General features: G+C 44.7%; 1 protein-coding gene across 1 annotated transcript in view; it reads left to right on the top strand.

Annotated features, from left to right (window-relative positions):
- kcnj12a (potassium inwardly rectifying channel subfamily J member 12a) overlaps nt 1–8556 on the top strand; it is a 20420-nt gene extending 11864 nt beyond the window's left edge. The window contains exon 2 of the mRNA XM_014158988.2: nt 1467–8556. Coding sequence (XP_014014463.1) covers nt 1645–2982 — 1338 coding nt within the window. The 5' untranslated portion in view covers nt 1467–1644 and the 3' untranslated portion in view covers nt 2983–8556. The remainder of the gene's footprint in view (nt 1–1466) is intronic.
- Nucleotides 8557–25041: the final 16485 nt, after the last annotated feature.

Here is a 25041-nt window from a genome sequence, read left to right as displayed (position 1 = left end):
GTACATGTTTATTTTAATTCTATACAAATATGTTTTAAAATGTGAATGATTGACCCCTTAACCATGAGAAAGGTTTCCGTCTAGTATTGAACATGCACACAAGCAGAAGGTAGAGAAATGCAGTATACGTATTTATAAACTGGGTAGTTCTAGCCCTAAATGCTGATTGGCTGACAGCCGTGGTATATCAGATCGTATACCACGGATATGACAAAATATTTATTTTTACTGCTCTAATTAAGCTAAGGGCTGTGTCCAGGCACTTCACATTGCGTCATGCCTAAGATCAGCCCTTAGCCGTGGTATATTGGCCATATATCACAAACACCCAAGGTGCCTTATTGCTATTATAAACTGGTTACCAAAGTAATTAGACACACCCCCCCGGGCCTTATTGCTTAAATATAGGAGGCAGTGGTAAAATGCTATAAATCTTACACCATCCTTGTTGCGTGATTAATAATACTGCAAATTATACTAAATCAGGTCAAGTAAATAGAGCTTGAAACCTGGCTAAGTAGTGACAGAACATTTTCATTTTTAGACCAAGTGTGTCTCTCCCTCTGTCCCTGTGCTTAACATCTGTGATGACATGCACAGGAGTCCCCTGGGAGTCCTGAATTAAACACACGCATGCACACACACACAGGCAAAAAAAAAAAAAAGAAGACATGATCAAATTGAGTGCAATGCCGACACGACAGCCAGAAGAGCTCAGTACGTAAATGAACACACCGCTGAGATAGGAAGCTTTACCATGTTGAACTTTCCACTACGTCCTAGTGTTGATGTAGCTGAAATCTGAGAATTCTGCTGACCGTGTGTACTATAGCATACAGAAGGCTGCAAAAAAATAGTGAATGAATCTGGTAGCATCTCATCTGTTCTAAGCAAGTGGCCGATAAAAGCACAGGAAACGTCTTGTGATAGAAGTGTCTGGATCTAGCTAGCTCCTCTCCACTTTGCCCGTCAATCAACAAAATACTTCTGAAAAGGGCCATTTGGAATGAATGTATGAGTAGTGATCAGGCTTCGGAAGCAGGAGGTAAAGGGATGGGGTGGGGGAGAGGGTGTGAGTCTTTTGCCATTCATATTGAAAACTAATTCATGATAAGAATCTAGCATTTTGTCAAGAGTCAAGGTAATAGCACTAAGGCCATAATAATAACACCGTAATGTACAAAACATTTAAGGAATCTTATACGGTATGGTGACTACATAATGTAAGGTATTGGTGTCAATGGATTATGTGAAATGTGGTTATGTGGCATGTGGGAATAGCCTGAAGACTACTTATGAAAGTCCAGTGGAATAATGGATTATGTGTGCATGAATTATACCAAATAAATGTATTTGTAGTGCAGTTCCCCAGAGTCTTAAATGGTGAAGTACTTTGATACTGATATGCTGTAATATGACAGTTATTTCAAAGTACTGACGTCCGTATCCCTCTCATCTCTCCTCAGGGAGTGGTCGGCCGAGAGTTCAACAACCCACACAGCACACCTTCTCCCTGGCTATGACCGGCTGAGATGGGGCTCTGGCAGTGACACCACTGGGAAGGACCTCTGAGTGATCACACATTGGGACATCCGGGACCTCCCACCTACTCCTGACCCTGCAGCCTGGGCCTACGTGGCCAGCATGAGTGTGGGGCGGCTCAACCGTTACAGCATTGTGTCATCCGAGGAGGAGGCGCTGCGGCTCACCAATATGCACGGCGGCAGCAGTGGTGGAATGAATGGCTTTGGCAACGGCAAAATCCACACACGCCGCAAGCTCCGCAACCGCTTCGTCAAGAAGAATGGCCAGTGCAATGTGCAGTTCGCCAACATGGAGGACAAGTCGTCACGCTACATGGCTGATATGTTCACCACGTGCGTGGACATCCGTTGGCGCTACATGCTGGTGCTGTTCACGCTGGTGTTCGTGCTGTCTTGGCTGGCATTTGGCCTGGCCTTCTGGGTCATAGCGTTACTCCACGGCGACCTTGACAACCCGGCCGGAGACGACAACTTCACGCCCTGCGTTCTGCAAGTCAACGGCTTCGTGGCCGCCTTCCTGTTCTCCATCGAGACCCAGTCGACCATCGGCTACGGCTACCGCTGCGTGACGGAGGAGTGTCCGGTTGCAGTCTTCATGGTGGTCTTCCAGTCCATCGTGGGCTGCATCATCGACTGCTTTATGATTGGCGCCATCATGGCCAAGATGGCACGGCCCAAGAAGCGGGCACAGACGCTGCTGTTCAGCCACAACGCAGTGATCGCCATGCGCGACAGCAAGCTGTGCCTCATGTGGAGGGTGGGGAACCTGAGGAAGAGTCACATTGTAGAGGCCCACGTCAGAGCTCAGCTCATCAAACCCAGGATCACTGACGAAGGGGAGTACATCCCCTTGGACCAAATAGATATCAATGTGGGCTTTGACAAAGGCCTGGACAGGATTTTCTTGGTGTCGCCCATTACGATTATCCATGAGATTGATGAGGATAGTCCACTCTATGGGATTGGTAAAAATGACCTGGAGACGGCAGACTTTGAGATCGTGGTCATACTGGAGGGAATGGTCGAGGCGACTGCCATGACCACACAGGCGCGCAGCTCCTACCTGGCCACGGAGGTGCTGTGGGGTCACCGGTTTGAGCCGGTGCTCTTTGAGGAGAAGAACCTGTACAAGGTGGATTACTCTCACTTTCACAAGACCTACGAGGTACCGTCCACCCCGCGCTACAGTGCCAAGGACATGGTGGAGAACAAATTCCTGGTCCCCACCTCCAACTCCTTCTGTTACGAGAACGAGCTGGCCTTCCTCAGCCGGGATGAGGACGAGGAAGAGGATGTGGTTGGCGTGGGCGTGGGCGGTGGCGTCAGAGTGCTGGCCAACCTGAACAGTCCGGACCGGACCAGTCGACACGAGTTCGAGAGGCTACAGACCACTAGGGGACTGGACCAAAGGTCGTACCGCAGGGAGTCAGAGATATGACCCCTGCCCTTGTACCTACCTGGGGTCAACTTTTGATACGTTTTCTTTCCTTCCAAGGGTAAAAATGCAGAACAATGCAAAGTGCCATAGGAAAAGCTGACTACTGTAATAGGTTGGAAAGAAAATAAGGGGACAGTGAAAGGGAAAGAGGGATACTGTTTGGAAGGAATAGGTGAAAGCAAGAGTACACAGCTCGCAAAACTGTGGTAGAGAATGTCGTCAACAAAAGGAAAAGGCCAGTGAAGGACCTTATTCCTTCATGGAAACTTGAATATTTTTTTCATAATGTCATTTGAGTTTCAATGATCGAACAAGTATAATGACAAGACCTAATAATCAGATACTAGGTGTTAATATTATTGCTTAGATAAGTTGTTTTGTGTGGAGTATCGTTTTTCAAAAAACATATTTAAAAAAATATTTTTGCTATTTCAACTTGCTGTTGGGCGCAAATGATAGTGTTACAGTTTAAAGCTACCCATAAGCTTCCCACATTGCTGGAATTCACCATCGCTGTAACGGAGTTCGATGACACTTCAAAAATTCCTGTATAAGTGTACTGCAGCATTCAGAAGCAATGAACCATGCTAAATCATTTAACCATCCACGAGCCATTGAAGCACAACGTAGTTTCACAACTTGGATTTAATTTGAACCAGTTGTGATGAATACATATAATTTGCACTATTAGCCGAATTTAGGAGTAGGCCCTATAGTAATGCAGTAAATTAATTTAGAATGGGCAGGGGGGAACATCTCAAAATTCTCTAAAAATAAAATAAATTGATCATTTTGATACCGCCTTGCTTAAAACATTAAAATAACACAGGATTATTCTGACCTCAACGAAGTTTGAAACAACTATAGGGAAATATCATTACGTTTCTTTTTTAAATATTTTTATTCTCTTTAAAACGAATCTATGCACATCATTAATGATATCGTGGGACAGAAACTGAATGGAGTTCCGTAGAAGATGTTATGATGTCGTCCAATCACCATTGCATAATTCTACAAAGAGAACGGGTCTGATGAACGTGTGTCTGAACTCAATGAGGATTGAGGGCCTTCACATGTATAAAGTGTTTTCCCTCTAATGTCTTTAGAAGTAAAGAACAGTTATTGTATGCTATCAAATCCCTTTTGATGGAAAAGTTCAAATAGTATGCAGAAAAAAAGGTACTTTACCACGTAAATTGATGTGTGTTAAAGGAATAATCCAATCATGATGATGGTGTAAGTGACAATTTGCTTTTTGAAAGTCCTACATCTTGAAAACTTGATTGCTGACATTTTTGGACTGTATCAACAATGGACTAATGGAAAAATTCTAAATATAGTTTAAAATATAGTGTATTATTCCTTCAAGTTTTGCTTTGCTCGAAAACTGTCATCAATATTTTCCTAATGGTCTACACAGGGTATGCATGTGGGACAGGGTTCAAATTTGTAAAATGACTAATCCCATGCTTTTAGAAACATACTGTAAGGGCAAGCTATTAACCCATATTAAGCACGAGAAACTATCTGTGATATGTGGGAAAAAGTCCTTAGTTGATTTGATTCAATTACATCTAATTACATCTAATAGGCTTACATGATCAGGTGGACAGACAATATGAAAAGCAATAATACTGAAATGTACCTCCATGTTATGTACTAAACATAAATGGTGAATGGCACAGAGCTAAATTTGGCTTATCATGAGTTAATTTGTGGAACCCGCTTGGCTAGTCTAGTGACTCTATTCTCTCGTGGTGCACCTGTTATATAACTGGCACCACACTCATCTCTCTGACAGTGATGTTTTGAGTTTAGAGGAGAGCTTTCACCAAAACATCATGTATAGACATCCTTCATTTACTGGAGTGCTCTTCAAAGTTCAATAACTCAAGAAGTAGCTGAGCAGCTGAGTTAAGTTGGGTTTGGAACAACATTATATACATTATATTAAGAATGAGTACAATAACAACAATTATTTGTAAGGTGTGTTGCTATGATATGGAAGCCTAAAGGTACCAAAACTCAATTTAAAATGCAAATTGGAAAGGAAGTAACAAAAGGAGTCATACATTGGAAAGATAAATGTGTCTTGAATGTTAATAATCTAGGTTAAACTTCAAGCACAAAATCAAGCAAAAAATTCTAAACTCAAACCAAATAAATATCATATTTTAGTATCTACAAATTTGTTTTTGTCTTAGTTACATATACTGAGTAGTTTGTAATTTATCAGTATCTAGGTAAAGCAAGAAAACTAAGGTGCATGACAGACTAATTTTAATCTTTGGCATGAATCGTAGCATATGAAATGTATACCTTGAATTTATGCCTACCCATAATGCACTGCTCTACTAAATAGCACACAATATATTATGCTGTGTCATGAAATCATTCAAATCCTCATTGAAATGTGCAGTTCATGTCCCCTAATATACTACTTTTCCTCTTACACCAAAATAACTGCCCTTGTATCTAAGAAAGAGGGAAGTAGGAGGTATAGCACTGTAAGACTAGCACAAGAGGAAACCCCATGATGGTCATTCAGCTGGCTACGATGACTGATATTTTCCTAGTGGTCCTTTTATCCCAGGACTATCCTTTGCCCTAAATAATTATACATAATGTGTTGCTTTTTAGAACTTTTAGGCTAAGAGAGATTTTTGGGGAGATGAATGAAGCCTTTTTGTCCCAATCCTAGACTTTATGCTCATTGCCTTCTGGGAAGGCTCTGGTATCCTAATGTGTGACACCTTTGTACCTACTTATAATGTTTCGGTGGTATCCATGGTAAAGCATCATCAGCTTCTATGCTGCATCATCGGAATGCAAAATTCCATCATGCCTTTTTCTTTTTTATCTGAGGGATTCTGTTAAGTTTTAATATTACCCAACCTGACCCCATGAAAACAGAGAATGCACTAGCTGTACACAACATCAATACACTATATTAGGTAACAGCTAAATACACACAAATCAACACATCTGTTTTAAAAGTAAGTTATTTTTAAATGACAGTATTTCATTGAGATACATTAGAACAAAGTCATCCATATTTATCGATTTTTGTACCAGAAGAAAATCTGAAGAAATCACAAAGAGAGGCAAAAATTGATTTATTGCCTCAGGTTATCAATGATTTGATTTTGTTTCATTTCAGCACAGAAGCTTATGATTAAACAGGTATTTCTCTTAAAGGGATGATTGGAAAACCTTTGACCTCTGTAGAAGTCTTCCTATGGCCCAGGTGAAGAAATGTGCCCTGGGCTTTTATTTTAATGCATAATGCAAAGTCAATTAAATTATTCGATTAAAACCTAATAGTAAAAGAAAACTGGTTGGAGTGCATATTTTGTTAAATTTGCTTACTTCGTGTACTTATCTTTGTAAAACTGAATACATTGGTATTACATTACAGTAGCCCACAACACAACAGCGGCTGTGAATGAACATAATATTCCACCATTTTGTTTCTCCCACCAAGCAAATTTCTGTGTTGCGAATCAACCCTAAACGCAGGTGGTATTCATTAGGCCTGACTAATCAATCGACCAACTAACAGAGAGCTGTATCATGATGACAAATGTGATCAGACTGAGATCACAGATCAACATCTGTGTTGCCGAGGTGACCAGATGCCTCTCTGGTCTATGGACAATTATTCGATCCAGTCGTTCAATAAATCACTGTGACATACACTCACACAAACAGCCTGGCGGGTCCAGGAGCCTTTTGGGACCCCATGGACCAGAACTGGTGTAGAGAGAGAGATCAATGGAGGAAACAGCAAGATGCATCATCATTACTCTACTGACAAATGAATAGAGAAAATGTTGGTTATATTTCTAATACTTGTTTCAATGTCTCACTTCTGGGATTCTCTCTAGCGGATCACTAACTTCAAAAACCAATCACACAACGTCTGTTGGTGACAGACAGGTCGAGTGGCAAATGAGATGAGCACCTCCCCTCTTTATAAGGTACCACTTGCCCAATTGTTCTCAGGCGAACCGTGAGGTTAACGCTGCCAAACGTAGGACCTCAGCTCCTGTCGATAGTGTTGATTACTGACCAAAAGGAACGTTTTGCTTAGAGTATAATTTATTTGGAAGCTAGCGTCACACGGCTAGCTATCGAGACTTGGTTAGCCCACGCCGCAAGGCTTTAGCTAACTTGGCTAGCTAGCTGGAAATCTAGCTAACCACACTCAAAGGGCTAGCTCTTGTTGCAAGGCCAGATCAACCCACGTTTACCCGTGCCGAGTTGACTAAACTGACCACCCTAGATTTACAGCTCGACGGTCGAGAGACACGCTTTGTTTGTCGAGACACAAAGAACGCACACACTTTCTCCAGCTAGCATTGTGCTAACTAGTTAGGCTGTTAGCCGAAAGGCGAAGCTAGATTACACTTTGCTCGAGGAAAACTATTTTCTCTGAGCCATGGAGCCTTCTACCCCTGCACAGGTAGAACCGAGCAGGACTCTTGCCCCACTAGTGTCACACTTGTATCCGTGTGGGGCTATGCTATCAGGCAAGGACACACATTTTTTGTGTATCATCTGCCTGGGGGCAGAGCATGCTGAAGCATCACTCGGTAACCCCGAGTCCTGCGTGCACTGTAGGGACTTTCATAAGCTCGCCCTTAAGCCAAGACTGCATAGATTAAACCCTTCACGGGCCCCATCGTCCTCACAGCCTGCGGGTGAGGAGGCTACCCCGCAACTTCAACCCTCCTGGGCTGAGGTGGAGGAGGCTTACCCGAGGACCTCCAACCGTTGTTCGATTACGCTACAGTGGAGGAAGGAGAAGGGGACCTCATCACCAACGAGTTCGATGGCGAGGACATGACTGGCCTTCGATACCCGATTCAGGCTTATCGTTATCTGCAGACTGGCAGGGGCCAGACTCAATATTGAGTGGCACACACCCGTGGGGGGTGGCAGCGCAAAAGGGGATTTATAGGACAGGAGGAGACTCCCCTCTCGCACGTCCCGTAAAATAAACTTCTCCCAGCTGTCCCAGCTTGCGTGGCGGAAGCCAAGCGCAACTGGGACAAGCCCTTGTCCACTAAAGTCCAGACCAGGACATCCCTTGGTAGTTGAGCAGTCGCTGGCCAACCACACCAACCCCAGTGCAACGTCACAGACCAGCACTTTTCCGAATCCATCTTCAAGAAGGTCTACGTGTCTGCTGCACATTCAGTACAGCGTTGAACATAATGTCCCTACTGTTGGCTTATCAGGCAGATTTGCCGCTGGTACAGCCATACAGGACCTATGAGAGGAGATCTGCGTCATTGCCGATCTCAACATCTGTGCCTCCAGAGGACGCGCCATGAGCCTTGCTGTGGTACGGGAGAGAGCCCTGCAAGTGTGGGAAAGTCTCTCATCAACGGCTATCTCGTTTGATAGTGGAGGCTATTATATTTGCTTATAATAGCAAGGGTTTACAGCCCTGGAGGGACTGAGGGCCCTATTCCACCAGAGGTGGGCAACGTTCAAAGTAGAGGTCGACCGATTAATCGGAATGGCCGATTAATTAGGGCAGATTTCAAGTTTTCATAACAATCGGTAATCGGCATTTTTGGACACCGATCATGGCCGATTACATTGCACTCCATGAGGAGACTGCGTGGCAGGCTGACTACCTGTTATGCGAGTGCAGTGAGGAGCCAAGGTAAGCTGCTAGCTAGCATTAAACGTATCTTGTAAAAAACAATCAATCTTAACATAATCACTAGTTAACTTCACATGATTGATGATATTACTAGTTTATCTAGCTTGTCCTGCGTTGCATATAATCGATGCGGTGCCTGTTAATTTATCATTGAATCACTGCCTACTTCGCCAAACGGGTGATTTAACATGCGCATTCGCGAAAAAAGCACTGTTGTTGCACCAATGTGTACCTAACCATAAACATCAACACCTTTCTTAAAATCAATACACAAGTATATATTTTTAAACCTGCATATTTAGTTAATATTACCTGCTAACATGAATTTCTTTTAACTAGGGAAATTGTGTCACTTCTCTTGCGTTCCGTGCAAGCAGTCAGGGTATATGCAGCAGTTTGGGCCGCCTGGCTCATTGCGAACTGTGTGAAGACTATTTCTTCCTAACAAAGACAGCCAACTTCGCCAAACGGGGGATGATTTAACAAAAGCTCATTTGTGAAAAAAGCACAATCGTTTCACGAATGTACCTAACCATAAACATCAATGCCTTTCTTAAAATCAATACACAGAAGTATATTTTTTTAAACCTGCATATTTAGTTAAAAGAAATTCATGTTAGCAGGCAATATTAAACTAGGGAAATTGTGTCACTTCACTTGCGTTCATTGCACGCAGAGTCAGGGTATATGCAAGTTTGGGCCGCCTGGCTCGTTGCGAACTAATTTGCCAGAATTTTATGTAATTATGACGTAACATTGAAGGTTGTGCAATGTAACAGAAATATTTAGACTTATGGATGCCACCCGTTAGATGAAATACGGAACGGTTCCGTATTTCACTGAAAGAATAAACATTTTGTTTTCGAAATGATAGCTTCCAGATTTGACCATATTAATGACCTATTAATATGTATTTCTGTGTGTTATTATATTATAATTAAGTCTATGATTTGATAGAGCAGTCTGACTGAGCGGTAGTAGGCAGCAGCAGGCTCGTAAGCATTCATTCAAACAGCACTTTAATGCGTTTGCCAGCAGCTCTTCGCAATGCTTCAAGCATTGCTCTGTTTATGACTTCAAGTCTATCAACTTCCGAGATTAGGCTGGCAATACTACAGTACCTATTAGAACATCCAATAGTCAAAGGTATATGAAATACAAATGATATAGAGAGAAATAGTCCTATAATAACTACAACCTAAAACTTCTTACCTGGGAATATTGAAGACTCATGTTAAAAGGAACCACCAGCTTTCATATGTTCTCATGTTCTGAGCAAGGAACTTAAACGTTAGCTTTTTTACATGGCACATATTGCACTTTTACTTTCTTCTCCTACACTTTGTTTTTGCATTATTTAAACCAAATTGAACATGTTTCATTATTTATTTGAGACTAAATTGATTTTATTGATGTATTATATTAAGTTAAAATAAAAGTGTTCATTGTTCATTCAGTATTGTTGTAATTGTCATTATTACAAATATACATAAAAATCGGCCGATTAATCGGTATTGGCTTTATTTGGTCCTCCAATAATCAATGTCTTTTTTCCATTTTGGAAATAAATATACATTCCTGCAACCCGCCTCACCCAATGTGGTACGGATCAGCTATTTCTTTTAGACCTTATAACTGGAACCTCCATCAGAAGCTAGTCAGCTAATTAGCTATTGTTAGCCTCTGCTAGCGGTCTTTACCTTTAGCTCGGACTCCTGCCGCTTTAGCCTGGATAGCCCGGATAATACCTGCCAGTCTGCACAGCGCGATACCAGCCCTGAGCATATCGGACTGCTTTTTTCCACTACATCACCAGATTCCTGCCGCAAGCTCTGGATCATTACACCGGATCTTTGAAAGCTAGCTAGTTGCTACCGAGGAGCTATTGTGGCTAACACCCTTGTCCAGAAGCATGCACCAGTTAGCCCCGAGCTAGGCCCATTTCCCGGCTAGCAAACGAAGTACACCAACTACAACACTTCTCTTGTCAATTGGCCTGGACCCTTTGTCGACACGGTGCCCGCTGATCCATCACGACTGGTCTGCTGATGTAACTCGGCTGATGTGCTCTCAACCGGGCTCTGCGTCGTGGATGTTTGGTGATGATCCATCTGCTAGCTCCGGCCTGCTAGCTCCCTGAACGCCGTGTCTCCCGCTCGCTCAACATAGTAATCGACTACCGAACGGTTCCCTGTTTCATCTAGTGCTGCTCATTGGACCCTATGATCACTCGGCTACACAGCCAATGCCTGCTGGACTGTCCATTAACACGGTACTTCATTTTGTATATCTGTCTGCCCCAGCCTCAAACTCAGGCCCTGTGTGTAGCTAACTGACCCTCTCTGCCCATTCATCGCCATATACCCGTTGTTGTTGTCCTAGCTGTTTACCCGTTGTTGTCTCACCCATTGTTGTCTTAGCTCTCCCAATCAACACCTGTGATTGCTTATGCCTTTCTCTAATGTCAATATGCCTTGTATACTGTTGTTTAGGGCAGCTCTCATTGTTTTATTTTACTGAGGAGCCCCTAGTCCTACTCAACATGCCTCAGTTAGCCCCTTTGTCCCTCCCCCCACACATGCGGAGACCGCACCCAGAGATGCAACCTCTCTCATCATCACTCAATCCCTAGGTTTACCCCCACTGTACTCGCACCCTACCTTACCCTTGTCTGTACACTATGCCCTGAATCTATCCTACCACGCCCAGAATTCTGCTCCTTTTATTCTCTGTTCCCAACACACTAGACGATCAGTTCTTATAGCCTTTAGCCGTACCCTCATCCTACTCCTCCTCTGTTCCGCTGGTGATGTAGAGATTAACCCAGGCCCTGTGTCCCCCATAGGCGCTCTCATTTGTTGACTTCTGCAACCGTAAAAGCCTTGGTTTCATGCATGTTAACATCAGAAGCCTCCTCCCTAAATTTGCTTTATTCACTGCTTTAGCACACTCCGCCAACCCTGATGTGGTAGCCGTGTCTGAATCCTGGCTTAGGAAGGGCACTAAAAACTCTGACATTTCCATCCCCAATATTTCACTGGTCATCCCCAAAGTCAACACCTCCTTTGGTCGCCTTTTCTTCCACTTCTCTGCTGCCAATGACTGGAACGAACTGCAAAAATCACTGAAGCTGGAGACTTATATCTCCCTCACTAACTTTAAGCGTCAGCTGTCAGAGCAGCTTATCGATCGCTGCAGCTGTACACAACCCATCTGTAAAAAGCCCATCCAACCAACCAACTACCTACCTCATCCACATATTTGTTTTTGTTTTTCTTCTCTTTTGCACACCAGTATTTCCACTTGCACATCCTCATCTGCACATCTATCACTCCAGTGTAAATTGCTCAATTGTAATTACTTCGGCACTATTGTCCTATTTATTGCCTTACCTCCTTATGTGCACACACTTATTTGCACACACTGTATACAGATTTTTGTATTGTGTTATTGACTGTACAATTGTTTATCCCATGTGTAACTCTGTTTTGTCGCACTGCTTTGCTTTATCTTGGCCAGGTCGCAGTTGTAAATTAGAACTTGTTCTCAACTGGCCTACCTGGTTAAATAAAGGTGAAAAAAAAATAATTAAAGAGTGGAGGCTGGTGACGTGAAAAATGTATGAGGATGGAAGACCCACAGTATAGGCGCGGACCAAACAGACACGACAAAGTTTGTTTCAAAAATCATCGAAGACAAATTATTGTAGAACCCTTTCCTGCAGCCTCATGAGTGAAATGTTATTAATATTTGTAATTTCATAATTAAATCAACATAAAAAAAATGTAACTCTGAAAATCCGCTGTTTCTATGTGAAATGTCCATGTGTGAAGTGTATACTTTTGTTTCAAAGTAGATTTGTTTAAGACTACCAAGAAACACTGTCACCCTGATTTAGCCCACTGCAGTAAAAGGTTAACCTAAAACATGAATTGTAAAAATACTATGGGGAATGGAAATGAGAGGGCTACTGCACAGGGTTGGGAAGGGATCACATCAGTGATTGAATGAGGTATTGAGGCATGAGTTGAGGTGTTCAGAGGCTTCAGTGCAGGACAGGCTCATCATGGATGAATGGTGTAGGAGAAGAGCTTGACTTCAACTGAGGGCAGGACAGGATTTTCCTGGGAAGGAAAAAAACAACAACAATACAGTTAGACAAAAGAACTAAGAATGAGTTAGTTCAATTAAGGATTAAAATCACATTCAAATAAAAATAGCAGACACATGCTATTACAGCAGAGCCATCTGCCATTTGGGCAACAAATTTCTCCATAAAATTAAACTAAGACATCTAAAAAAAATCAAAGTCAAATAGACTTCCCAAGAAACGGTCCTGAATAAAGCCCTGATCATCCACATAACTGATGATGACTGACAACTGCGAGCGACAGCTGATGTCTGTTGTATCATCCATTTGCAATGTGAAAATAAATCACTGATTCAACCTCTCTTTTAATCTCACGTTTAATGGATGATGCAATGGAAGCCATCAAATCATTCTGAATTGATTTTGACATCCCAGAGAAGACAGTAAAAACATCCATATGCTCAGCAAGTAAAGCATGGCAACGTGCAATTACCTCTGCAAGCTCCTTGTAGTAGTCAAGTGTTAGCTTTTACTGGAGGGAAAGTTAAGCTAACTCTTATATGCCCGAAAATGCAGTAGTGTTGATGAGCTGCTTGAAACATCTGTTTCTTCTTACCTTCTCATTGTGTTGCACAGTTTGAATACGCAGACCTTCTTCCATTACATGATCAATGCATCTTTTTCCAGAAGCTTGAATCTGATGTAAGGGGTTCCTAACAAAATTCCACTACATTGTCATTAGTGTTAGCTAGCTATTCTGGTAGAGAAAGCTACACTCTGCTAGCTACTAAAATTAGCAAGACAAATTGAAATAAATGTATCTCATTTTAAATAAAGCTCTAAAACCAAGAAAAAAAGATATAAAATCTACCTCCTCCGTCTCCTGTAGTTTGAACAAACAAATTTGAATAGAATAATATCCTAAAATCCTCAACTATCCCTATTACTATCTCAATCTATCCAACAATGTCATCAACTCACCAAGTTTCTAAATCACACATGCGTAGTACTAGGTTCATCCTCTGATTCTTTGATTGGATGGACAACATGTCAGCTCATACCACAAACGCTTTGATTGGTTGGAGGACGTCCTCCAAAAGTCGACATAATTACCATACAAGTCTATGAAAAGTGGGTGAGGAGCATGCGCCTCCTAGGTTCTTATGAAATCAATGTAGCCAGAGGATGGAAAATAGCTGTCGTCCGGTTACAGCATGGTGATACCCTAGAGAGTGCTGTTGAGACTACTGTAGACCATCACAAAACAGTTTTAATTAGGTATTTGGTAACATGTGAATATATTTAGTATAGTTTTATCTAAAACTTAATTTTCTGTTTTTATAAATGTTGTATTTTTCTGAAATTCACTAAGTAGGATGGTCCTCCCCTTCCTCCTCTGAGGAGCCTCCACTTATGGCAGTGGGGTTAACGTGACAGCCGAGTTGAGACGTTCGCTCCTAGTTAGGCAAGCTATGTCAAGCTATGTACATTAACAACTTTTTGTCTTGTGATAAATAATCAGTCGTGCTTTGCATTAGAGCCCTGGACACCAACTCTTGTAAATAATTGAAATTGGAGTGGAACCTCCAGTGAGTGACAGATGTAGGATTAGCGTAGCTAGCTTGGGTTGTGGTGAGCTCAGGGAGCGAGTGACACTGGGATCACAGGGTCTGGAGAAGAATCAGCTCATGGAGTTATGTAATGGGGTTTGGTTGTGTCGATGAGAGGCTTTGGGGGGTTTTGGGATGTCAGTGTCACATGTATGGGTGAAGCTGCCATATGTTGGATTACTGGTGGATAGTAATAATGGGTACATACGGTATCACATGAAAACAGCCCTCTATGATGGTAACTGCAAGACATGGTCAGTGAGGTTCTGTGCATGATAGGTAGCACACACAGATCCAAAATGGCTATCATCACAAAATGTTAATAATAGCTGTCATGCTGCTTCAAAGTTCAAGCAATGTTGTAACATGGATTCGTGTTGCAGCATGGAAAGGGTGCACTTGCACGACATGGGAGAAGATAAACTCTTATGTAACTGAGACTAATGAGACAAGGGTCACTTTAATTTCAGATATGTCATACAAATGCCACTCTGGAAAGCTCGGACCTAAAGGACTTATTCATGGTTAATGTATCAGAGTAATCGTAAGGGTTACAAATATATTTTGGTTAACTAGAATGATATATGTTTGTTTGAACATGCAATGTCTATTCCAGGGGCGGCTTTAGCAGTTTGGGGGTGCGTTTCAAAATGCTGTTAAAAATTATGAAATATATAGGCCATATACAGCTGTTTTTAACACTTGTGCATTACAATTCAGTCAGTGGGGGCCCCCTGGGCAACTGGTGCCTGTTTCAATTGACACCTATGAAACATAGCAAAGTCTGATTTTGGTCCATTCTACTCATTACCCTTACGCATATATAAAAGTTTGATAGTGCTGGGAACCAAACATGGCAGAATATTACAAGGAATAAAGATCGAACGTGTTCTGTGTTCTTAATATTTGGTTATTTGGTTAAGTAAAGAAACAACCAGAAAAACATACAAAAAGTGTCACTTTCTTTAGATTCCAGCATGTTCCTAGCTGTACCCCCTGTGGCTGGAAAGGCTTGAATTCAAATAGGTCTATTAGCAGCAGTCTGAGCCCCTAGGGTGAGTGTGTCACCACTGCCACGGACTCTCCCTTGACACCCACACCACGGTCCCTGTGAATAAAACCAATTACAGTTTTTTCCAAGCAATTTTTGGATCTGTGTTGAAAAGTATCTATAGCAGAACAGCAATGGTCAAATACATTAGCAGAACATCTGATAATTGTCTTGCCTTAGTACCTCTTGCATATCTTAAACCACCTTTTGCAAAACTTTAAATACAAACGTCATCAGTAAATTCACTGATAATGGTGACTATATGCGAGATAAAAAAAATGCACAGATTGTGAGTGCAACAATAACCTTGTGTGAGAAACAAACTTCCCTTATTTATAAGATTTATATGTTTGGTTGTAGGCCCACCTCTTTCAAAAACAATTTGGAGTACTCTGTAGGTTCACACTTCCCTGGCACCAAGTCTGACAACAGGGAAATCTCCGGTCCTTCCCAGCTCAAAGATGTGCTTACTGCACCCTGTATTGCTTGGCGACGTCTCCTCGAAGTTGTAGGTCATCTTGGGTCATCTGATCTCAGGATCATTCTCCTTGGTAACCCCAATTGAGAACCCAGTCTTAACACTGCTCTCTGAAGTTCTGGGATGTCATTGTAGTCATTTGCCGTTTTCAATGGTAGACACTTCACCTTCGAGATTTGTTATTGTAGATGTGTTGATTATTGGAGGAGTGTTGTGTTAGCTGGGGCTGGGGTGTGTCACCAATCAAGCCCCCGAGCACAGGAGTTGAAAATGTACTGACCTAGATTAGAGATAAAACTAGCTAGTTTTAGAATGTTGTGTTGTACAACAGCTGACTAAAGACAGGGCAATCAGATCAAGAACATGAGATCTGCAGTTGAGAATGTTTCCATAGTAACGGTGTTGCTTAATTTCATGATGAAATTTTGAAACAAAGTTGCCTCTTGTGGCAAACGAGTGTCATGAAATACATGCACCAGAAACAGGGTACAGTTTTAGACTTGTCAGAAATGTCAGCAATCCAGGCTAGCTGTGTACAGCAAAATAGCTAGCTAGTTGCTTTGCTGAACACAGAACATTAGCGCACTGCTCTTTGAATGGCTAAATGGATCTATCTCGTCGCAAGACTTTGACTAAAGTTGATATGTTGAATCTCGAATACTCCAGCCAATGACATAAGACGTTCTAAAACTAGATCGTTCAGATCAAACAAACGGTTGCATCGTTTCTCATATGTATCTGAACTGGGCTTTGTGGCTATTCCGTGCCGGTACACTTGTATGAACTGAAGTAGCTAGCTAGCTAGCTAGCCAGCCAATATCAATGTGGTTTTCAGACCACAGACATCAGAAATGTAACAAGGTCAAGTAGCATTATGACTAACTAGTGAAGAAACATTTTATATTAAAATGAAACAAACCAATGTCGCACTCTGCTTACGATAGGAGTGAGCTATTGTTACTGTTGCATCACATTGGATGAATACTAGTGACTTGTTGGAGCTTATGAACATACTTTTTTTTTTACATATTGCAGCTTTAAGTGTTCTGTTCACAAAATATAACGAAGGTTACATATTTTACCCACGGTTATGTGAGCTATATGGATCACTCCAATATATTGGTATCACTCCGCGGTAGAGGTGAGGATTTACAGATTTACTCCCGTGTACACCTGTGTCCGCCCATATATAGACCACATGGCCGCGACACATGTTCTCTACATCATTTGAGCTGCCTCTAGCACCGTAAAGGATTGGAGTGATCCATATAGCTCACATAACCGTGGTTACATACATAGCCTTCATTATGATTCACTATATTGGATCAGTCCAATATATTAGTATACCAGTACCAGATTTAGTCAGTGCTAGAGGGACCTGGCCAGTCAGCGGCGAAGACCCAGCGCGGGACCAAGACGCAGGGGCCGTCAATGTGGAAGGGGGGTCCTGGCACTGTCCCCGGAAGGGAAGGCGATGGCCAGGACCGCTGAACCAACCGCAGAGGGAGGTGCCACATTTACCCGATAGTACCTAGCAAAGGTGCAAGAGGAAGCCCAGCCCAGGTGCACTCCTCTCAGTAGAGCCCAGGACGTAGCCACACCTCGTGTTGAATGTGCCACCACAGACACCAGCACTGGCCTGCCAGCCAGGTGGTATGCTGTCGGTAATCGTGTTCAAGATCCAATGAGAGAGCCTCCCTCTCATTGGATCTTGAACACGATTACCGACAGCATAACCCAGTCCCCAGGACACTCTCACCATAGCAGACAAAGAGCTGGTCTGTTGTTCTTACTGACCGTGTCCAAACCCACTTAGGCAGCCAGTTCCCGCACAGGGCACAGCATGCCAGAGGGAGGCCCGGACTCCCCTACCACTGCCACTGGGAGAGGGGGGGGGTCGTAAGCAGACAGGATAAAAGGGATGTTCACATGCCTGTCTGACAGAACCTTCGGGAGGAATGAAGGGTTGGGGCAGAGAGATATACTCCTCCCACCGGGTTCCATCCAGTAGCACTCAGAACTTACTGAAAGAGCATGGAGCTCACCCACCCTCTTCATGGAAGTAATCGCTATCAAGAAAGACACCTTCATAGAGAGGTTTTTCAGGGAGGCAGACTCCAATGGTTCGAAAGGCGGCTTTGCCAAAGCTGCCAAGATCACATCCAGATTCCAGCTCACCATTCAGCGGGTCCTAGCTGGACGCAGGCAACGAACCCCCTTCATAAACCCGGAGACCAAGGGATGGCGCCCCACTTGCCTGTTCATCCACCCCACATAGCAGGCAGATATAGCGGCCAAATACCCTCAGCGTAGAGGCTGCCAAGCCCTCATCCAAGCGAGACTGCAGGTATTGAAGGACATACTGCACCCCGCATGACTTGGGCACAACCTCAATACCAGTGCACCATGAGCATAACAATTGCCGGCGCAACTGGCATACTGCGGTTGTAGCCAGTGCCCTTGTGCTCTGCATGGTGTACATTACACCCTCCTGTAGTCCTAACATGGACCATTGGTGCCGTTCAGCGGCCAAGCCCACAGACTGAGGCGGTGCGGTCTCGGATGCCACAGTCCCCCCGACCTGAGACAACAGGGACAGGAGAAGGCTGAACCAGGGTTGTCTGGGCCAGTATAGGGCCACCAGCAGCAGACGATGCTCCGCCATCTTGGTCCTGTCCAGCACAGCCTGGATCATGGGAGAATGCATAAAGCTCAAGCCCTGGCCAATCGTGAGCCAGAGCATCTAATCCCAGAGGCCCTGTTGGCTCCGACATGGAGTACCACAGGGGGGCAGTGTGCATTCTCCAAGGCAAACAGGTCCACCTGTTCCCTCCTGAACTTGTCCCACAGGTGTTGCACCAACTGGGGATGTAGGCTCCAGTCGAGAGAGATCGAGAGAGATCGAGAGATCGAGAGAGAGAGAGATCGAGAGAGAGAGAGAGAGAGAGAGAGAGAGAGAGAGAATCCGCTGCTACATTCAGGGTGCCAGGTACGTGCGCTGCGCGTAGAGACGCAAGACGTCCCTGAGCCCAGAGAAGGAGCTCCTGTGCCATAAGATGGAGGCGGTGGGACCTCAGTCCACCCTGATGGTTGATGTAAGCCACCACTGTGGTGTTGTCCATTCTCACAAGGACATGTTTTCCCTTCAGATGTGGAAGGAAAGACAGAAGGGCCAGCAGTACAGCTCAGAGCTCTAGTGTATTGATGAGCCTGCCGCTCCAAGGGGGTAGCCAACAGCCGCTGGCCGACCTGCCCTTGGTCACACCACCCCAACTGTTCTGGGAGGAGTCTGTGCTGACCAACTCTCAGCATCTCCACCCCACCTGAGAGAGAGGAGTGACAGCGCCACCTCAAAAATGCCCTGAGGCACTGTGCGGTCACCCGCAGCTGGCGGTGACGGTGACGCTTCGGGTGCAGCCAGTGGGAGTTGAACCACTGTTGAAAAGGCCGGACATGGAGCAGACCCAGGGGAATTAGCAACGAGGCCACCGTCAGCAATCCCAACAGGCGTTGGCATCCGCCCCTGCCGAAAATGGTCGGGGCAAGATAAGATCACCTGAACCCTTCTGGTGGGCAAGCGTGCTCTCATGAGGATTGAGTCCAATTCCATGCTAATGAAGACCACTCTCTGGGTGGGCATCAGACGACTCTTCTTGTCGTTTACAATAATGCCCAGCCCGCCGATGTGGGTCAGGAGCATGTCTCTGTCTGACAGGACCTGGGTCCTGGTCGTGGCACAAATTGGCCAATTGTCCAGGTAATTGAGGATCAACAATCCTTGGGACATGAGAGGTACCAGGACAGTGTCCATGCACTTTGGGAAAGTGCGGGGTGCCAAGGAGAGACCGAAGAGAAGAACCATGAATTCGCAAGTCGTCCCTTCAAATGCAAATCAGAGGTACTGCCAATGAGCTGGGTGAACAGGAACATGGAAGTACGCAACCTTAGGTCCAGCGTCACAAAACACTGGTCCCTGGACATGGCCTGCAACATGCGGGCTTTGGACAGCATGTGGAACCTCAGTACCTTCAAGCACCCATTGAGGTTGCAGAGGTCCACAATCGGTTGAAACCCTCCGTCACTTTTTGGGACCACAAAATAAGTGGAGTAGAACCCATCAAGCCATTCTGATGTCTCAATCCTGCGGATGGCACCCTTGTCCAAGAGTGAGGAGATCTCCAGTCGCAGGGTTTTCTTCAGGGGGGTCAGCAACCATGCTAACACGAAGGCCCCTGAAGGATGGGGGCCGGTACCGGAATTGGAGTTGGTACCCCTTGAGCATTGTGGACAACACCCAGGGGGACTCTACACCCTCCTCCCACTTTGCCCTTTGAGACTGGGAGAAGCGGCCGAGGCCAGGGAAGGGTGTGTCAGGGGTCCTGCCGGGGCCGGCCTCAGGGAGGGGCTCCACCGCACGCTGTGCCCCTTCCCGCTGTTGTCCCTCAGCCCGAGGTGATGGGGCAGGAAAGGGACCCCACTGTCGGTCGGGTGCAGGCGGGTGTCAACGGTCCGACTGCCTGAGGCGGCGGCATGAACCGTCTCAGGGTCTCCCAGTCCCTACGAACCTCTCCTGCAAGGCCTCGCAGAACTCAGTAGAGATGGGGACAGATGGAGAGCCATCACTGTCCACCAGTTTGATGTCCAGTGCAGTGGCTACCCGACTGCGTAGGCTCTTCATAGCCTCTCGAGCCGCTGGGGGCGATTAAGCCCCGCTGCCGGCTTCTGATGGCCTGTCAGCCTGGTAGCCCCGCTCACGGTGGAGAACACTGCCAGCATTGTCCCCCAGAAACAGCCTATCACTGGCCAACAGGAAACAGCTGTCGTCGCCATCGAAGCTATCAACCTCCTGACGCAGGGCATGCGCCCTCCGCCAAGGTGGTCCCTGCGGTTCTACTCCTGCCCCCATCCAGGACTGGCAGCAGCTCTACCTGCAGTGGCTCCGGCCACACTTCCTGGGAGGGGTACTGGGCGCAGTACAGGGACTAACAGCTCGCTGGCGCACCACTCCTAATGGAGGGAGCTCGTCCCCAGCAAGAGCCCGAGCCTGGCCACCCACTCGCGCATGGCCTCCAATCGCACTAGGGGCAGGCGTTCTGAGAACACCACACAAAACAGGCATCCAGTAGGGCACTCCACCACCCTCTCTGCGTGGCTCAAACCCAGGCAGTGCATACATGAGGTATGCGAATCCCACCATCTCACCTGTCACAAAGGGAAGCCATAAGCTCAGCCAAGCCAACAAGGCCACGGAGCATGGGTCCGACGCCCTAGGAAAGCTTATGTCATGACCCGCTTGGAGGTATAGGAACCCGGTGAAGGATAAATTATCCAGTACCTCTGCAAAAAAACAGGGAAGACCCATGTGGTAAAAGCAGGCATACAAAAAAACAGGGAAGAACCGTGTGGTAAAAGCAGGCATACAAAAAAAACAGGAAAGACCCGTGTGGTAAAAGCAGGCATACAAAAAAAACAGCAACCAGGTAATGGATTTTATTTTATTATTTTTTTACGCCACTTTAATATTACCTAGCCAGTTTAATATCCAAGCAGTAAAAACAGCAACATATGATGTAACAACTCCGTTAAGGAACTCCAAAGTTAATGTCTCAAAATAGTGAAAAGCCCACCATGATACTCTTACACTCTGCAGGGGAAAGAACAAGAAAGAAAAAAACCTGCATGGTAATTAGCAGAGAACCAGCCGTTAAAGCACATAGAACAAGCCAGTCGGCAAGTTGTGTAAGGTAAATTACAGTTTGTGGCAGCAAGAGCTACCATACTAACAGGCTGACCACACCGCTCGCGTCACGTGCGTTGCAAAATAAATGTAGAAATCTATGTTATTCAATTATTGCACCCACACTGCTCGAGTGTCTGCGTTGCCAAGGGCTAAAATAGAAATGCGTTCTATTTCTGACGCAGATCGCGCTGCAAGTCCTGCCTCTCCCATCTCTTCATTGGTTTATAGAAGCAGGTACCCACGTGCCATCTCATTGGTTATACTCACGTGGGTGACTGAAAGACGAATGAGGTCAGTTGGCGGTAATGCACCTAATTTATGAAAGTTGCCAATGGCAATATAAAGTCAAGAGAAGAAAAAGCCTGGAAGGAAGAGAGATGACTAGAAACAATTTGGTTGAACGTTTTGTGGGTGGATTATTTGGCGGAGTAGAGGACCTTGTGCATTTCAGGTAAAATAACAACTCAATGTTTATATCCCAGGACAAATTAGCTAGGAACAGCAAGCTAGCTAAATAGGACAACTTAGCTAGCAAGTGCAAGCTAGCTAGCTAAATTGCCATAAAGCTTTAATGCTTTTCGACCTGTCCCCAAATTAATGTAATTGGTTCAGAGTTAGTTTTGATATTTTAACCTGCGTGTCGTGATCGCGTTTGGTTGGGGGGACAAAATAAATGTATGCATGATGGCACACGCACACAGCCGGTTTGGGTTCCGTGTAATGGATGCACACAGAGTCATAGGGTTGCTTAGGGTCCCAGGAACTCAGTCGGGGTCTATACTTACTGTTATAGTAGAATACAAAAGGTGCAATTTTTCTCTTGTTATGTCAGTCACTGACAGTCACTCAGGCATGTAGGACCCTGACATCCAGTGGGCCCTGTGAGAGCTATACTCATGACTATGATTACATTTCCATTATTAGCAGCATCTAGGCTGTATACTTTGAAGAAGCTGAGACAGAATGGCTATATAAGGAATGAAACATATAGGACCAGGGCCCTGCTACTATTATAACCTATACAGCTGTCAGATGTGGGCGTTAACAAGCAAGAACTGAGATGGAAAGATGACGGAGAAAGGTCTAGGGAAGCTATCTTCATATAGAGGGAGACGACTCTATACGTTATACAAAGACAGAATCCTATAAAGGCAGGACTCTGTAATATGAGAATTTAGTCTTTTCCATCGAGGGGCTAGGCTCTGTTACGTTTGTAATAAAGTCTTTCCATGGAAGGGCTCGGCTTTGCTACTTTGTATTAAAGTCTATTTTGAATTCACAAGTTCTACTAAGAGTGTTATATTTCTGAGTCAATATTCCACCACAGCCCCAACTGATTTTGTTAGTCACTCTCACTCAGATATCATTAACATGGCATTAGTCATAGCAAAATGTGTAGAATTGCAGGAAATCAGCTGTAAAACTGAACATTTTTTCTCTCTGCCCCATGGCAAAATTTGTAGAGTAACATAAAATTTGTCATGAAATTGTCACACTCTGATCTGTTTCACCTGTCTTTGAGCTTGTCTCCACTCCCCTCCAGGTGTCACCCATCTTCCTCATTATCCCCAGTGTATTTATAGCTGTGTTCTCTGTCTGTTGCCAGTTTGTCTTGTCTGGTCTTACCAGCGTGTTTCCCTGTCTCCCTGCTTGCTCAAGTTCTGTTTCCCCGGTTCTGACCATTCTGCCTGCCCTGACCCTGCCTGCCGTTCTGTACCTGCCTGACTGACTGACCCGTTTGTGAACCTCAGCCTGTCCTGACCCTGAGCCTGCCTGCTGTTTTGTGCCTTATTGACTCTGCTCTGGATTACGGACCTGTGCCTGTCTTTTGCCTGCTCCCTGTTTGAGTCAATAAACATCTGACTCTAGCTGTCTGCATCTGGGTCTTATCCTGAGTTCTGATAGAAATTAGGGTGGGGAAACTAGAGCCAGGCCTGATTTGGATAGTTGTACTTCCAATCTTGGTCATCATTTAGTAACGGCAAATAAAATGTTATGATTTACTGGGATTTTTTAAGACAGATTAACTTTCTGTTTTGTCTGCTTCGACTCGATAAAAGTATGGTTGCGTTAATCTTTTTGCAGGCAGTAGTGTTCTTTTGATGAATCTACTTGTATTTATATTTTGAGAAGGCATTTACTGTTTTGCACAAGGCCCCAGAGTTCTGTGTCTTGTGAACTCTGTTTTGAAAATTGACAATTGTAAAACTGTAATTAACATACGGAGGCTGCTGCTTGCCACGTGACCCCCCTCCCCCGGCCAAGAAAAAATAGCCTGCAGCTGGGGAACCATACACTGAGACCTACTCCCCAATGTCTGCCTGCCTGGCCCTCCCCTTTATATGTTTCCCCCCTGTTTTTGAGGCACCCAGAAAATATGTTATCAGGTTTTGACCATTAATGCACTCAAATTCCTACTATTTGCTGAAATTGTGAAAAAAATTGAGAGAGTGAGGATGATACCCATGACCCCCAAGGGAATGTCAGCCCCTTCTGTGGTCCAAGTTAACATATCCACACACGCCCCGGCCAGCTGGGGGCTTTCATTCACATACTATGAAACAAGGAACAACCCAACAACACACATTCCTTTCAAGAGAGGAGACTGACTGACTTTGGGAGCCAGAGTGTGTAGTACATTACTGTACAGTCAGCCATGCTCTCTGTGAGCCTGCCATATAGGTTAATTAGCCCCACATCACACTCCCAATGGCTGGGGCTCTGGCAGGGGCTCTTGGTGACAGTAAAACGATGGGCAGTCGTGTTGAAGGGGCTATATAAAGCACTACCGTGTCAAGCTGTACGGCTCTCCGGCCGCTTTCATTGCTCAAAGTACTCGCTATTAGTTACCAAGATGATATCACTGAGTGATAGAGACTTTTAGCTCGGTGGTCTCTAGCTATTCAATCAGCCTACCTCCGCTTTTAAATACATTAATAGAACATTCTTCCACTGCAAATCCACCCCCTTGTGCGCACTGTTTGATGCCACAAGGCAAGATGGATTATTATCATATGTACATTTGCATCACAATTAGGCCTAATCTTTATAAAGCCAACATTACTACGTGGTAAACATAGCCCTGAATTCAGGGGCTTTGCACCAAGTAAGAAAAACATTTCAATTTATTCTAACATGAGAAGCATTGGCCAACTTTATCACAATGAAATTCAGTATCAATGGTTTCTTGAATAACTTTAGTTAGCTCCATCTTAGCCTAGTATAGTGCCCTGTGTGGTGAAGTCATGAGAAAAGACCAGCAGCTCTTTGGCCTGTCTGGGAGGGAACTGGCATCTGTCATCAACTACTCTAATAGCCCTTTCACTGGGAGAAAGCATGGATTTGATTCTCATCTCTTTAGCTCTCCATCCACCCCTCCCTTATCTCCATCCATGCCAGCAGGAGTAGCATCT

The sequence above is a fragment of the Salmo salar genome, chromosome ssa19 (assembly GCF_905237065.1).
Source record: "Salmo salar chromosome ssa19, Ssal_v3.1, whole genome shotgun sequence".
Classification (NCBI taxonomy): domain Eukaryota; kingdom Metazoa; phylum Chordata; class Actinopteri; order Salmoniformes; family Salmonidae; genus Salmo; species Salmo salar.
This window is presented reverse-complemented; position numbering and strand designations above follow the sequence as displayed.